Source organism: Theobroma umbraticum, unplaced genomic scaffold (genome assembly GCF_002168275.2).
Source record: "Theobroma umbraticum cultivar Fairchild unplaced genomic scaffold, ASM216827v3 scaffold_67.0, whole genome shotgun sequence".
NCBI classification, from domain to species: Eukaryota; Viridiplantae; Streptophyta; class Magnoliopsida; order Malvales; family Malvaceae; genus Theobroma; species Theobroma umbraticum.
Genome location: NW_018397262.1, coordinates 2,075,016 through 2,089,954, shown reverse-complemented (window position 1 = coordinate 2,089,954; position 14,939 = coordinate 2,075,016). Strand labels below are relative to the sequence as shown.

Below are 14,939 nucleotides of genomic sequence, written 5' to 3'. Positions count from 1 at the left end.
CTCCAAATAACCTAATTTCTAAAATCCCATCAACTTCTTTTATTTTTGAAAAGTATCCCAACGCTACGGCGCTACTTTTCCAGCGCTGCAGCACTGAGCTCTCTGGAAATTTGTATATCGGCTTCCTTTCATCAACGCTGTACCCTTGTTCTCCCAGTGCTGTGGTAGTCTATCAATTTCAAACTTAAGTTTCACCCTGGCATGTTCCTAACTGGCAAAGTGGCAAACATATAAGTTTTATTCCTGTCTCTTAACTTTCTAATGGATTAAGAATCACATCAATTGGACTTATGGATTGAAAGATATGCTCCAAAAACCGCATCATATTCAGTCCTTGCATACTGCTACAGTGTTCCGATTTTGAAAAATATTTTGACCATGATCCAATCAGAATTGGGTGAATTGACAAAAGTAAACATTTTAGCCCTTCTTCTTAGAATTCTCGTGGTCTAAGAATCACCTGATTCGAATTATTTAGAGAGAGCTATGGTCAAAATACCAAAACATATACGAATGAAATCATCACCATACTTGCACTGATTTTCATCAAATGAGGCCTTTTCATTAATTTTCTACAAAAGTTATAAGAGAACTTAGCAATAACTACTCTTAAAGTAATTTAAAACAAAACAAAATAAAATTTAACTAAAATAACTTAAATTAATCACTTAACAAATAATCAAACTTAAACTAGAAAAATACCTAAAACGCTAAAATTTGAACATAAAATCTAAAAAATCTAGCTACTTAAGCCCCCAAAATGTGTCAAAATAACTCTATATAATAGAGTTATCACATACACCTATAAGCTATATGTAATCGAAATTAGAGTACCAACTTAATGAATCTTTCTTTAATTTAATTTGCATAGACATATAGTATATTAATTGGAAGAGATATTTTTATAAGAAACTCGACATAGATTTGTAAATAAATTAGAACTCTAGGTTAATAACTTAATCCATTAAACTAAGTTAAGAGAGAGAGAGAGAGACAATCATCAGAAGAAATATTGAGGGATATCATAATCTCAAGTCTAGTAGTCACTCAAATTTAATAAAATAGTTTTATTGATAAATTTTAGATTAGTTTTAGTTATTAGTTTCAATTTTTCTTTTTAATAATTAAGTTGTTTGGATAAGATTAGGGTGTTAAAATTTTAGTAGTTAGAAATTAGGAATTAATTCAACACTCCGTGAGAACAAATTCTACTTATTATTATATTACTTGTTAACAATATATGCACTTGCGTGAGAAATCAACAACATTGGTTCCTATGGTCTTAAAAAAATGATGCAAAGCACATGAATCTAGGTATGTATCCTGACAGAATAATATGGTGTGTCATGAAATTATTGAGACAATTGCACTAGGGGAATCTTCTGAAATAATGACAGTCGAAAGGAGATACCCAAATACCCAACCTGTAAGGTTTTGAATACCCAACAACGCAACCTTGGTTGCCCCAAATTATTAGGTGGGTAAAACCGTTGATAGGTGAATTCAAGTTGAACATCGATGGTAGCTCTCAGAACAATTTTTAGAATGCAACATGCAGGGGAGTTCTTCAAGATCATACCGATAGGCTCATTTTTTGTTTTTCTGAGAATCTTGGTCCCACGCATTCTCTGAAGGTGGAATTATTAGCCTTACATAAAAGCTTACTTTTATACCAAGCTTACAAGATTTCTAAAGTTTAGATAGAGATGGATGCTTTGGTAGTCATTAACATGCTTTCGGGAGAATAAAAAAGGGTCCCATAAAATCCATTATTTGTTGGAATCTGTGAGGGAAAGTTTGAACAATAGTTCCTGTACAATTTCTCACATTTATAGGGAAAGTAATCAAGTTGTAGATTTTTTGTCGAATCAGGGTCATCAACACTAGAATCTTCAAGTATTTACGCAAGCTCAAGGTGAGTTACGTGGCATTTTAAAATTACATAAACCCAATCTACTTTATATTCGCTTTAAATAAATGTAAAAGAGTAATACTGTTAATTTATTTTTATTGTTATTTCTCTTTATTTTTAAAATTTTATAAAAAAGGGAGCTTTTATCTTTACCGTAGCATCCAAAATTATGCACATAAAGCAAAACCTTCTTAAGGCGTTCACTCAATTTTAATTTTGTGATCATGTAAATTCGTAGGTAAGGTTTATGTCCTTCTCCTATTTATATATTTTTATTTATTTTATTAATAAAATTTAAATAAAATAACTGAGTCCTGTGAAATTTTTTTATATTAAAAAAATATATAAATATTTGATATGGGTACGTATTCTATTTTCCAAGTAGATAAGAATAAGTTTATAAAATGATCAAATGTTATTTATTAAAGCTTTAATCAATCGTAGTGTTCTACTTGCTCTTTTTTTTTCAAATAAAAATACTTTAAAGAATGCAAAATTAGAATTATTGACTTATCTATATATTTATATATATATATATATATATATTAGAATAACTGTCTAGAGGGGAAATAGGAAATATTAGAATAAATAGCCCATGACTATATAATGAAAGCCTACTTTATATTAAAATAAGCTGAAGCTGTTTGTTTCCCTATGTCAAAGTTGTTAACCGATTTTGACGAGTATCCAAACACGGCTTCAGTCGCGTGAGGAACGCGGTCATTTTAATGTTATGCTTAATTAATGAATATTTTTAGTGTAATTTACTAGGCATAATTAACACATGGACAGCCGCCTTCAATTCTGTCAGCTGCTAGATGATGACAAGCAAAATCAACCCAAATGTCTACGTTGCATGTGTGTCTCCTTTGCTAGTAAAATAATAAACAAGATTGATGCTAAGTTGTTTTTTATTCACTATAATAATAATAATATGGGATAATGTAAGTTTCAACAGCAGGATTTCCATTCTGATTACGGTTGCATATTGTTAGATTTCAACTTGATTTTGAAAATGGGAAAAACATGGTCGTTATTTAACTTTAACTCTGATCATGCAGGGTCAACTCCTAATGGAGGAACTAGAGAAATTGGAAAAGTCTAGTAATTTCCTCTACTAAATTAATGGATTATAGAGAAAGGAGAAAAGAAAGGAAGAATGAATGCACAAAGAGGTTCATTATTTATGCAAAAACAAAATATATATATATATAGTCAACATATGTGTGAAGAAATTTCATATCAAAAGTGTAATATGAAAATTTGGAGACCAATAACAATTTATTAATCATATCTGTAAGTATAATATTTAATTCTTTTAAAATAAGAGAAGACGTGTAATTTAGGCAATGTAGCTTTCAAGCAATTTGTTAGCTTTAATAACTTGAAAATGATTAGAGTTTTGATATGATAAAAATTATCAAAATTGCTTCTCTAAGTGATCCTTGAATGCTTTTAATGTGTTTCTATGCTTCCTTACTTAATTGACATTTGAACTTGTATTTGTTTTGTGCAAAGAAAATTTTTTTATACACTTTGGATCTCAAGTTCAAGCAAAAAGAATCAACTACTGAAAAAGGAAACATTGATTTTTGTAAAATGAAATATTTAGACAAGTTTCTAGAAACTCAAGAAACGATTTTCAATGGTTAAAAAGACAATTCCTACAAATTAGAATTTCAAAACAAGTTATTGGAATTCCAATAATCGACACTTGGGAGTCAAGAAGTCAGATTCTCGCAAGTTTGGGTACAAAAATATGCATAAAGAATCGATTTCTAAAGAAGTAGATGTCAGTTCTTGGAGCACCAAAGAAAAAAAATCAAAAACTTGAAAAAGAGGAAAGAGATGGAATAAATGGATAAGATTGATGCGTCAAAGATCAAGTTCAAATTCAAATTATGAGGCCTAACTATAGTGAATAATCGACACCTAGTGAAGGAAGGATCGATTCTTGAAAAATTGTAAACTCACAAGACACAAGCATAATATCTCCCCCATGAACATATAATAAAAATCCAATCTATAGCAAAAGCATCAAAGCCATTAGCAATAAGCATCCATAAAAAACTTCACAAGTAACTTTCTTCTCAAAAGTGATTAAAATAAAAAAATCCTCCTAGTAAAGAACCAACTCTAAAAAAAGTAGTATTTCCCATTAACATAAGGCCACAAAAATGGCTGGGAGAATCTTTGCCTATGTGTTCCATTGCCTCGAGTTCCACAATTCTTTGTATTACCTTTTCTTTGTCTGCTATAAAATTTAACCCCAACATTTTGCTTAATTCCCAAATCTCCTTGGCCTCTTTAACCATCATTGGATTTCTTCTCCTAATGCCAACATTCGAAACTGACCCTTCCTCTAAATCCATTTTCTTAATATTACTTTGCCTTTTTTGCTCTTTTCAACTCTCTTTTTCTGGCCTTTTATTTTTGTAGCTTAACCTTGTCCTAGATGTTGTAAACTTTCCCTTCCCCTCTCCCACTTTTCAAATGACCCTTCCCCCTACTTGTACTATTCTAACCACTTTTCATATTTGGAGAGTACCTTTTAATGTTGTTTTTCCCTCTTTTGCTTCTTTTCAACTTATTCGTCTCACACAGAGAATGCTTTGACATCAAGAACCAAGGATTTTAGAGTCTGTCATAGGGGTTTAAAAGGGGTTGAAGGTAACAATAGAGACAAAGGAAAAAAAAACTAAAGATGGGAAGCAAAGTAAACATGGTAAAAAATATCCATGTTAGCATTGCAAAAAGAAAACTCACATTGCTAAGTTTTGTTGGTAGAAGCCTAATGTCAAATATAGGTCCTATAACTAACTTGGACATATGAAGAATATGTGCAAAGCCAAAGGTGCTTACATAGATGAAAAGGCAGTTGTTGTAAATCATATTGAAGCTGCCGATGAACTCCTATTCATGGCCAACATTATTGTTGTTGCAAAAAGGAAAACGTATGGTTAATAGACAATGGTTGTTCCGATCATATGATAGGAGCTAATCAAATCTTTACTACCTTTGATAGAAACTTTAAGGCCAGAGTGGGGATTAGCAATGGACTTTATTTGAAGACCATTGGCTCTGAAACGACAACAATGGAGACTTCATTTGGGACAAAGTTCATATCAAAGGTGTATTAAATTCCTGAGGAAACACAAAACTTACTCCGTGTTGGGCAATTTGTTAAAAATCATTATGCTTTGCTATTTAAAGATAGGTTTTGCAAAATTTTTTATCTTACTGGTGAGAAAACGTTAACTGTAGAAATGAAGAATAGTGTTACTCTTTGAATTAGATGCACATTGACCATAAAGAGTACTATACTAGAGCTACTGATACCGAGCTTTGGCTAGAAGGTTAGGTCACATTAACTATGCCTCTTGTTGAATGTATTTCAATCATATTACCATTTGAACATGTTTGTGAGACCTGTATGCTAGGAAAACATAGCAAACTTTTTTTTTCCAAAGTCAAGCAATTGGAAAACCTATGACAAGCTCCAGCTTGTTCATTTTGATGTTGGAGGACCCATGAGTACTCCTCAGTATATGGTAGTCTTTAATATCTTATTTTCATATATGACTATACAAGATTCTATTGGAATTTTACTTTTTGCAAGAAAAATCTAAAATGTACAACCATTTCATCAAATTTAAGGCTTTAGTTAAGAATGAATATAGACAAACCTTAAAGATTCTAAAGGCAGAGAATGGGTCAGGGTATTGCTCAAATGAATTTAAGAGTTACTTGACTCTTAAAAAGATCAAACACCAACTGATAGTACCCTATAATCCTAAGCAAAATGAGGTATGTGAGAGAAAGAATCAAAGCATTATTGAGAAGACTCACTGTTTACTTTATGAGAAAGGATTGTCTAAGTCTTTCTGGGCAAAGACAGTCAATGTTGCAGTGAGTTTACTTAATGTCCTTCCAACTAGAGCACTTTAATCTAAAAATGTTTATGAGGCTTGTTATGGCTCAAAACCATTTGTCACTCATCTAAAAGTCTTTGGTTGTAATTGTTTTCCTAAAACTCATGATGAAAAAAGGATTAAGCTTGATCCCAAGTGTCAAGCAATAACTCATCTTGGATTTAGTGAAACTTCCAAGGGGTAACAATTGTACATGTTGACAACAAGATAGTTGTTGTGTGCAGAGATGTCAAATTTGATGTGGATCTTAGATGGAATTAGGAGAAGAACATTATTGAAAATTCAAACAACTAAACCTTGTTTGTGATGTTTTCCTACATTAAGATAATCAATTAGATGATGAAGAAGATTAGAATTTAGTTGTCAAAGGAATGAGAACACCACAAGATATATACAACAGATGTAATGCTGCCATTGTTGAGCCTACAACTTATACTAAGGCTAATGAGAATGATGAATGGAAGAAAGCAATGAACACAGAGCTGGAAATGATCAAGAAGAATGGTACCGGGTTATTGGTTGACAAGCTTGCTAATTAAAAGGTTATTGGTGTCAAGTGGGCTTATAGAACCAAACTCAATGCAAATGGATTAGTAAACAAACAAAAAACTAGGCTAGTGGCCAAAGGAAATTTGCAAGTTTATGGGGTTGATTCTTTGAGACATTTGCCCCAGTAACAAGCCATGATACTATAAACTCTTAACAACACTAGCTACTAAGGAAAGCTGGAAAATTTGGCACCTTTATGTCAAATTTGCATTCCTAAATGGTGTCATCATTGAAGATATATATGTTGAGCAACCTGAAGGCTTTGTGTAGATGAGGAAGGAAGACAAAGTTTGCAAGCTTGTTAAAGATCTTTTGCAAGTTCAAACAAGCTCTAAGGGCCTAGTATGAGAGAATTGACAATTATCAAGGGCGTAAAGGTTTCATACGCAATATAAATGAACCCATTTTGTATGTGAAAGACATTAATGGCTCTATAACTCTTATAGTCTTGCTGTATGTCAATGACCTTTTGACAGGGCTAGACATTTATGTTTTAAACGATTTCAAGATGCAAATGAAACTTGAATTCTATATGATAGATTTGGGAGAGATGAGTTATTTTCTTAGTATGGAATTTATACAATCTCCTAAGTTTATTTATATTCATCATGGTAAGGAGCTATTGAAAAGGTTTAATATGGAAGCCTGTAAAATGGTTGATACACCATTGGTCTCAAATTCAAAAATCTATTGAAATGATCAAGCTCTTGCTGCTATAAGCACAACTTACAAAAGCTTAATTGGGAGTTTGCTATATTTAACAGCTTCTACGCTTGATATTATGTATTTTGCAAGTGTGTTATCGAGATATATGCAAGCACTATTTGAGATTCACTTCTTTGCTGCCAAAAAGGTACTTAAGTACATCAAAGGAACCATTAGCTATGGCCTTAAATTTAGTAAGAATGAAAGTCAAGAATTGGTTGGCTACTGTGATAGCGATTGGGCAAAATGCCTTGATGATTCAAAGAACACAAGCGGGTTTTGTTTCTCATTTGGAACGGTAACTTTCCCATAGAACTTCACAAAACAGGGAATGTTAGCCTAATCTTCTATCGAGGCAAAGTACATTGCCTGTTTCTGCTTCGAATCATGTTTTGTGGCTAAGGAAAACTCTTGGTGTTTTGGGGTTTAAATAGAAAGAAGGAATTGTATTGTGGCTTGATAATCTATTAGCTACACCCATTACTAAGAATCCTGTGCAACATGAAAGAACAAAGCATATTTAAGTCAAATTTCACTCCATTGAAAAAATAGTGAAGAACGAGGAAATTGTAGTGAAACACTACAACACAAATGAATAACTTGCAGACATCCTTACCTTGGGCTTAAGTAAAGAAAATTTTACTTATCTGAGATCAAATTTGGGCTTTTGTAAGATAGAAATCAAGGATGTGCGTTGAGAACGGCTTCAATCTTTGCATTGAGTTTAAAGACGGCCTAACAATGAAGTCCATGCGTCAAAAACAAACTTTAAATGATAAAGATGAAGTCACATGCCTCCTACCGCGTGACCTACCTATTGTCTTATTCCTCTTTTTAAAGTTTAAATGTTTCTTTATTTTTCCTTATGATTTCCTTTTAATGACAATAATGCTATGGTAGCATACGTGTAGTGGCCTTCTTGGATTTCCTGTACAAAGATACCAACCCTGGAAATGCTCACCAAGCTGTTATTCCTTGTTCCTTGTTTAATACTTGGTCATTCTCTCTCTCATGAAATCGACACTACAAAATGAAATGAACGAAGAGAAAATCGTGTTCCGCATGATTTTCCATTTTTGATTTTTTCTTTACCCTGGTCCGAATGCAAATTTTCTCTTACTAAAAGGTTTTCTCTCAGGCTTCATTTTTTAAGCTATTTGAACAGGTTGTACCCATAAGGTCACGTGCCCGACAATCACTCTCCACATAAAGGGTTCATATGTGACTATATCGCAGTAATGGATCACCTCATTCCACATTAGCAAAGATGCAAATTTACCTGAGGAAAGGGAAACAATCAAGCAATGGCTTGGTGACGGTGGAGTGGCCTCTTTGTTTGACAAGCTTTGCACAAACATTATCAAAAGACTCAGTGACCGACAATACTCTCTTACATGTGTGTAGAGCTGAATGCAAACCAGGAGCAGCCTTGGCACAACAGGAAAGCAACATTAAGGCATAAGATTTCAGCACATCTTGGAGAAATGCTTCTGTAATCTCTACAATTTTATTCCCTGTGCTTACTCTGCTGCAAACCATATTGTCAATGTTTGCCATGTAGCTTCAAACCTTTAATCTAAGTTTGCAATAAGTTGCTGCATCATGTACGCAATTTGGTAATTCTTGTAATAGTACTTGACTTTGTGTTCTTTATTGGTGTCTTTTTGTATATTATAAAACTTTATAACCTTTTCTTAATGTATGAGTTCACAGTTAAGTGCTTTTTTCTTATATTTAGATGATAACCCTTAGATTCCTTGTGTTTTGACTCAAAGCTGTACTTTTCGAAGTGTAAGCTATGTATGTTTTGACACAAGTATTCTAATTTCAAACAAGCTTACAGTGCAGAAGTCAATGGCAGCTTGTTTACGTTGATGATGTCAATAGTATTAACAAAGATATTGATACTCCATAGAATTTTGAATGTATTGTGAATTTGGATATTAATAAAAGCAAGGCAGAGAAGGAAATTGTGGTTGGAGGTGATGGCTTCAAAAGAAATCTTTATACTATTTTCAACAGTGATTTAATCAACCTTCCCCATATACATATATATATATATATATTTATATATATAATTTTAGGAGAAAATTCATCTACAACTACTCAAGGAACAGATTTCAGGACAACTAGAGCCTCTGCTTCTTCAATACCCTCCACTATTAGGACAAACTTACAAGAAATAGATACTTCTTCAAATATACCTCAACTTGCACATAACAAACAAGAAATTAGTCCAACAAACTCTTACAATATGCCTCTAACATATTCTTCAATGACTAATAATTAAAATATAAACACAAATGATAGAGAAAATTCTGAAATATTTATATTAGAAAAAGAATGTATGATTGATAAAGAATAGTGTAGGAAAGATTTCTACAACAACAAAAACCAACAAAAAAGAAAAATTTATTTCAAAACTTACAAAAATGAAAAGGAGGAAATCTTACAAGAATATTACAGTTTTATGAACAAACATAAAATTGTAATAGAATTCTTCGAATAGTTTGAAGAACACTATTTAAAATCAATAAACATCACAAAAAATGTAACTAAATGGCAAACTACTAGAGAAGAAGTTAAATCTCAACATCCTCTTTTAGCAAAAGTTCAATATTCACATAAAAATGCAAGAATAAAAGCAACCCCATTACGAATGAGATCTTTTGATCTAGGAGAAATCGTTTCATCTAGGGACATAAAACTGATAGTTGAACAAAACAATTATACAAATCTAAATCTCCACACTATTTCAAGACAATTGGAAAATCTAGAAACTTTGGTAGAAAATCAACCCAAATCCATACAAAATTTACCAACAAATATTGAAAAAGCTAAAGAACCAATTTTCAAACCTTTTGAAATTTCGAAAAAATTCCGCCAAGAACAACAAAATCAATTCTTAAAAGAAATTCAAAATCGAATTGATTCTTAAGAGAAATTCAAAATCAAATGAGTTTTTAAACATTCTTTCTGGGTGAAACTTATGAGCTCACCATATGCAAGATTTTCATAAGGAACTATTCCTTTATAAGTTTCTCTTATTTGATTTCTGACCTTTTCTCCTGATAATGTGAGAAGTCCTGCTAGAAATTTTTCCTTCCAAAAAGGTTATTGGTTATTAGATCTTTGCATTACTCTTGTCATAAATATATCTTTGTACCATTTGAAGTCTGTTAATTTTTTGTATTTTAGATTTGATAATAGTTTTGAGTTTCTATCTTTAAGATGAGAAGGATCTCCTATGAAATGTTTTGATATTGAAAAGATGAAAGCTACAATAACATCTTGAATTTCTCTTCCTTGTTCGTCTAGGATATTGTTACCTTTATTTTCTTTTTTTATTGCTTTTAATATTTCTTGTTGTTGATTTGTGATGAGATAATTATCCCACCAGCGTTTTAGCTATCCATTAAATCTAGCAACTAAAAGATTTGCTATTGAATGGTCCGTAATTTGACTTGTTTGGTTTTAAGTTTTATATACATTGGACACTATTGTCATTTGTTGGAGTGTACTAAGAATGTTATATTCAGACATTCCATCAATGTTCCATTCATAAATTGTGTTGGCATTGTATCTATTTTGAAACATTAGTTTCTCTTTTATATTTAAATTAGGTATTTAAATTAGGTGCTGTGATTTTCGGATAATAAAGTTTTTTAGGTTTCTTCCAAACCATTTTGTTAATCTGTTGGTCATCAAAATCATTTGAATTTGTTTGTTGATTTACCATATTTACCCAAAAAAAAAAAAAAGCTTCTAATAGAGGCTGTGCTGTTCCCTAAATCAAAAGAATGTCTTGGAGGTATTCGTGGTGGTCTGTTGAGTACTAGTTCTACCAATCCATCTCTATATTCTTCTACATGATTTATTTCTGTATTTTGGATGGTAACAAGAGTCGTGACTCTTTCAAGTTTCTATTTATTTGGAAATTGTACTTCATGCCATTAGATAGTCCCAGGCTAAAGCAAGAAGTAATTCTTAAAAAAAAAAAAAACACGTTGTAAATATGAGGAGAGTTCTTTCAAAATGTATAACAAATTCATATTTATTATATACAACTATATAAAGTAATAAATGCATTATCAAAAAGAATTCAATAGAAGAAAGTCAAACTTCAATTTTCCTTGTTCTAACCATTATCATTGGCAATCTTCTCACATAGAGCATCATTTTGCACCCTGAGTACCATATTTTCAATTCGCAGGCTTCCATTCTCCTTTATAAGCTGTGATGAGTAATCATTAACGTCGACTTTATTCCTCAGTCTAACATTTTCATCTTTGAGGCGTTGATTTTCAAGTTGAAGTTCAGGATTGGCCTACAAAGAAATTAAAAGATGATGAGGATACGCATGTACTTGTAAATAATAATTTGTTATTATTATTATTTTGAAAATTTTTATTTTTTTATAAAAAAAAAGCTACAGTCAAAATTTAAAAGTATACAAGCAAAACAAGTTTATGCAAACTTCCGAACTCAAGTCGCTACTAGCGTTGACCTTGAGAAATAAAGGTGGGAGTGAAGCGAAGAATTTTGTTTTGACAAAACCAAGATAAAAGATAAATTAATAAAAGAAAATCTAATTAAACGAGTATTAAAGGTAAATTAAATGATAATTTCAGTCATAAAAAAATATAAATATCTTTTCAGGAGTAAAAGAAACTTATTGTTTACATAAAATATTGAATAAAATTAGTCTAACAAATAAATTCTTTCAAAAGATAAAGAATAGAAGTTACACAAGGTTTTAAAAGGATTGAGGTTTAAAAAAGAAATGCTTGGTAGGAAAAAAAAAAATCCTTGTAATTTACAATTGATTTAATGTGCACAACAACATATATGGTAACTAGTTGAACTTCTTTTTAATTGCATTTTCTTTGTCTACATAAAAAGAAGTAGTTTGACATAATAATTAATGCCAACATGCATGTTTAATTAATTGAAAAAACAAACTCATAATAAGGTACCAAAAAAAGCATAGGAAACAGGTAATTTTTTTTGAAAGGAAAGAAAATAAAATTATTTTGATTGAATCTAAGAGCAACAGCCATCAAATTTACCATATCATTACTAAAAATTCCTAAAGAGAGGAGGCCAAATTCACAGAAATGTAAGTTTGTTAACATCTCGCATTGTAATATGTGATTGGTGATTAATAAAATGCACCATATTCACAGAAAAAAAAAGCTAATTATAAACAGATCGAACCATTTCAGTTAGCTAGCCCTGAGAAATCAAGAAAAAGCAAATATCTCTTTCCCTCAATATGAATCTGCATAATACTACAGCCTATATTAAACAAATAAGTAAGATATATCTCATTAAGGAAAAAAGAGGGGAAACAAAAGACTTCAGAGAACAACTGCGGCAGAGAGAGGCACTTACTAGAAGTTCTGATGAAAGTATCTGTACCAGAATATTTTGCTTCCCATGCTCAAACTTCATATTATTGAGATCATTTCTAAGTTGTTTAATCTCTTCTGCTTGGGATTCTAAAGTTTGATTCATCAAAGCATTTTCCCGTTTTAAAGATTCATTCTCCTTCTCCAAATGTTCATTTTCTTCGCCAAGTGCCTCTAGATTGTCCTTCGTTTCCATCCTCTCTTTCTGTAAGTGAGAAATTAAAGATTTTAAAAGAGACATGACATAAGAACTGAACAAAAGATAACAAAAGGGAATAATATTTCACCCTGCGTCTTTCTCTGTAATCTCTATCCCTCTGTCTTTTCCTTGTAACCTTGTCATCTGTCAAAACTTTAGGATCATTTATTTTGGACCTACTAGTTAAGGATATATCTGAACCTTGCTGCCCTAAGTGCACGTTTGCTTGATTCATATCTGCCATCACACCAGATGTTGCATGTTGATCATGTTGTTGTCCAGTAAACTGAATGCCAGTTGTCTGATTTAGCATTGATGGATCAAAAGACAGTACTGACTGGATACTTTGACTGCCAAAATCTAGTGACATCAATGATTCTGGTGAAGGCATTTCCATTTTCACTATCAGTAGAACAACAAACAAGATATGTGTTATATTAAGCATTTGACTCAATGTTAAGTGCATATATCCCCTATTGCAAGAAACCTGATTCAAATACCAGTCCCTCAAAATTAAAAAAAAAAATCAAAATATAGCAATATTATTTGTTAAGTTCTACACCAGAAAGGTGGGTAGAAATAGATAATCCAAAATCCAATCAAGTACTTGGACTCAATTGGGATGAAATGGTAGGCAAGAGCTCCCAAAGATTTCATTCTCCCAGTAAATAGTAATGTAACCGATATGTTATGAAATATGGCAATGGGAACTTGGGTTAGGAATTGCAGCTAGTAGTGTAACCAACTAACATGCAGGTTTTTAAAGCTTATAAAGTTAAAAATTCCTCAGAACATATGAACTTTTATTGGGGAATTTCATCTAACATTTTGAGTCGAATTATTCCAATTTCTAATTTGGTTTAGTTCTTCTCTATTAGAAAGTCGCTGGGTTGTCATTAATTCATTCTTTTACTAATTAAAAAGAATTATTGATTTAGATATCTATATATATACACGAAAAGAGGCTTTTGTGATTTCATAACAAGATCATAGAAATTAAGATTTGGGGAAAAAGAGAAAAAAAAAAAAACCAAGATCTATACTTTTGATAGGCGCAGATGTGATCAGATCATGCTAGAATTATTATAATTCATGTATAATCGGTTACGCTTATCGATCTTATCATATGATACCCTCTTCACTAATTCTAACAGAACAAAAGAGATAAAGCATCATGCTCCAAAGAAAAAAATTAAAATTTTCATTGAAATAAACATTTATATATAAAAAAGAATTAAAAACAAAAACAAAAAGAATTCCAAAAAAAAAATATCTTTACGAATTGAAAGGCGATTTTGGAACTGAAAATAAATTGTGGGAGAAGCGGAAAGTTCTCGATTGGAAAGAGAATGGTGGATTAAAAAATATCTCAGTTTCTGAAAATCAAGCGTAAAATTAAATAAAAGCTATCAACAAATAGATAAGCATAAAATGGGAAATATTTAAAACTTACAAAATTCTTCAAGACCATGATCGGAGTTCGTCCAATCGGAATTTGGCTCCCCAAAGTCCTCCATCGACGAACTACTACTAGAAAAAGCTTTGGGATCGATCTCCTCAAACCCTGTTCCAACCATGGAGTTCAACAATATAATCCTTGCCTACGAAAATGAGCAGCTGGGGTTTCAGAGGAGAGAGAAACTTGCTCCTGAAGAGTTGTCAGTGGTAATTAACTTTTTCTTTTTTTCCTATATATAATTCTTAAAAAAAAATGAAATCTTAGGGCAATTTGTTGAAAAGGACCGGTGAAGGGTAAATTTTGCAGTAAGTCATTAATTTTATTGTAAAGTTAATTAATAAAAATTATCAAATTTATAAAATTAAATTACTGATTTAAAATTTGTAAATAAATTGATAAACTAATTTAATTGATAAATAAAAATTTTTTTTGATGGACTCTTTTTATATTTTATTAATAGAAATCATTTATTTACATTTCTTTTATTATTGGTTGAAATTTCATAATTACCAAAAATAATCACCTTTTAATCCTTTATATATAAATCAAAAAGTTAAAATTAAAAATATATAATAATAAAAATAAACACATATGTAATTTAAAATGGTTATTAAAAAACTTAAATATAAAGTTTTTAAAAGTTATGATTAAAAATTCTTAACGTAAAGCAATAAAAATTGACATCAAAACTCGTAAAGGTAGAATAACTAAATTTAAAATCTTAACATAAATAAGTAAAAGTTAACGTAACAAGTTAATTAAAAAAATTTAA

General features: G+C 31.1%; 1 protein-coding gene across 2 annotated transcripts; it reads right to left on the bottom strand.

The window, feature by feature from the left end:
• Positions 1-11,082: 11,082 nt before the first annotated feature.
• LOC110419401 (uncharacterized) lies at positions 11,083-14,386 on the bottom strand. 2 transcript variants are annotated; one of them, XM_021432424.2, is made up of 4 exons: positions 14,162-14,386; positions 12,797-13,110; positions 12,493-12,714; positions 11,083-11,425 (listed from the first exon to the last, which is right to left on the bottom strand). In XM_021432424.2, the coding sequence occupies exons 1-4, from the start codon at positions 14,283-14,285 to the stop codon at positions 11,237-11,239; spliced, it is 849 nt and encodes a 282-aa protein (XP_021288099.1). In that variant the 5' UTR covers positions 14,286-14,386; the 3' UTR covers positions 11,083-11,236. The 2 variants fall into 2 exon arrangements, with proteins under 2 accessions (XP_021288099.1, XP_089640225.1); XM_089784099.1 differs by having other exon boundaries at positions 12,797-13,086; positions 14,162-14,295.
• Positions 14,387-14,939: the final 553 nt, after the last annotated feature.

Excerpts from the sequence above, each read along its gene's own strand:
- LOC110419401 (XM_021432424.2), bottom strand. The coding sequence starts at position 14,285 with ATGGTTGGAACAGGGTTTGAGGAGATCGATCCCAAAGCTTTTTCTAGT. Across the intron at positions 13,111-14,161 it reads TCATGGTCTTGAAGAATTTT|TGAAAATGGAAATGCCTTCA; the intron begins GTAAGTTTTAAA and ends TTCTACTGATAG. Across the intron at positions 11,426-12,492 it reads TACTTTCATCAGAACTTCTA|GCCAATCCTGAACTTCAACT; the intron begins GTAAGTGCCTCT and ends ATTTCTTTGTAG.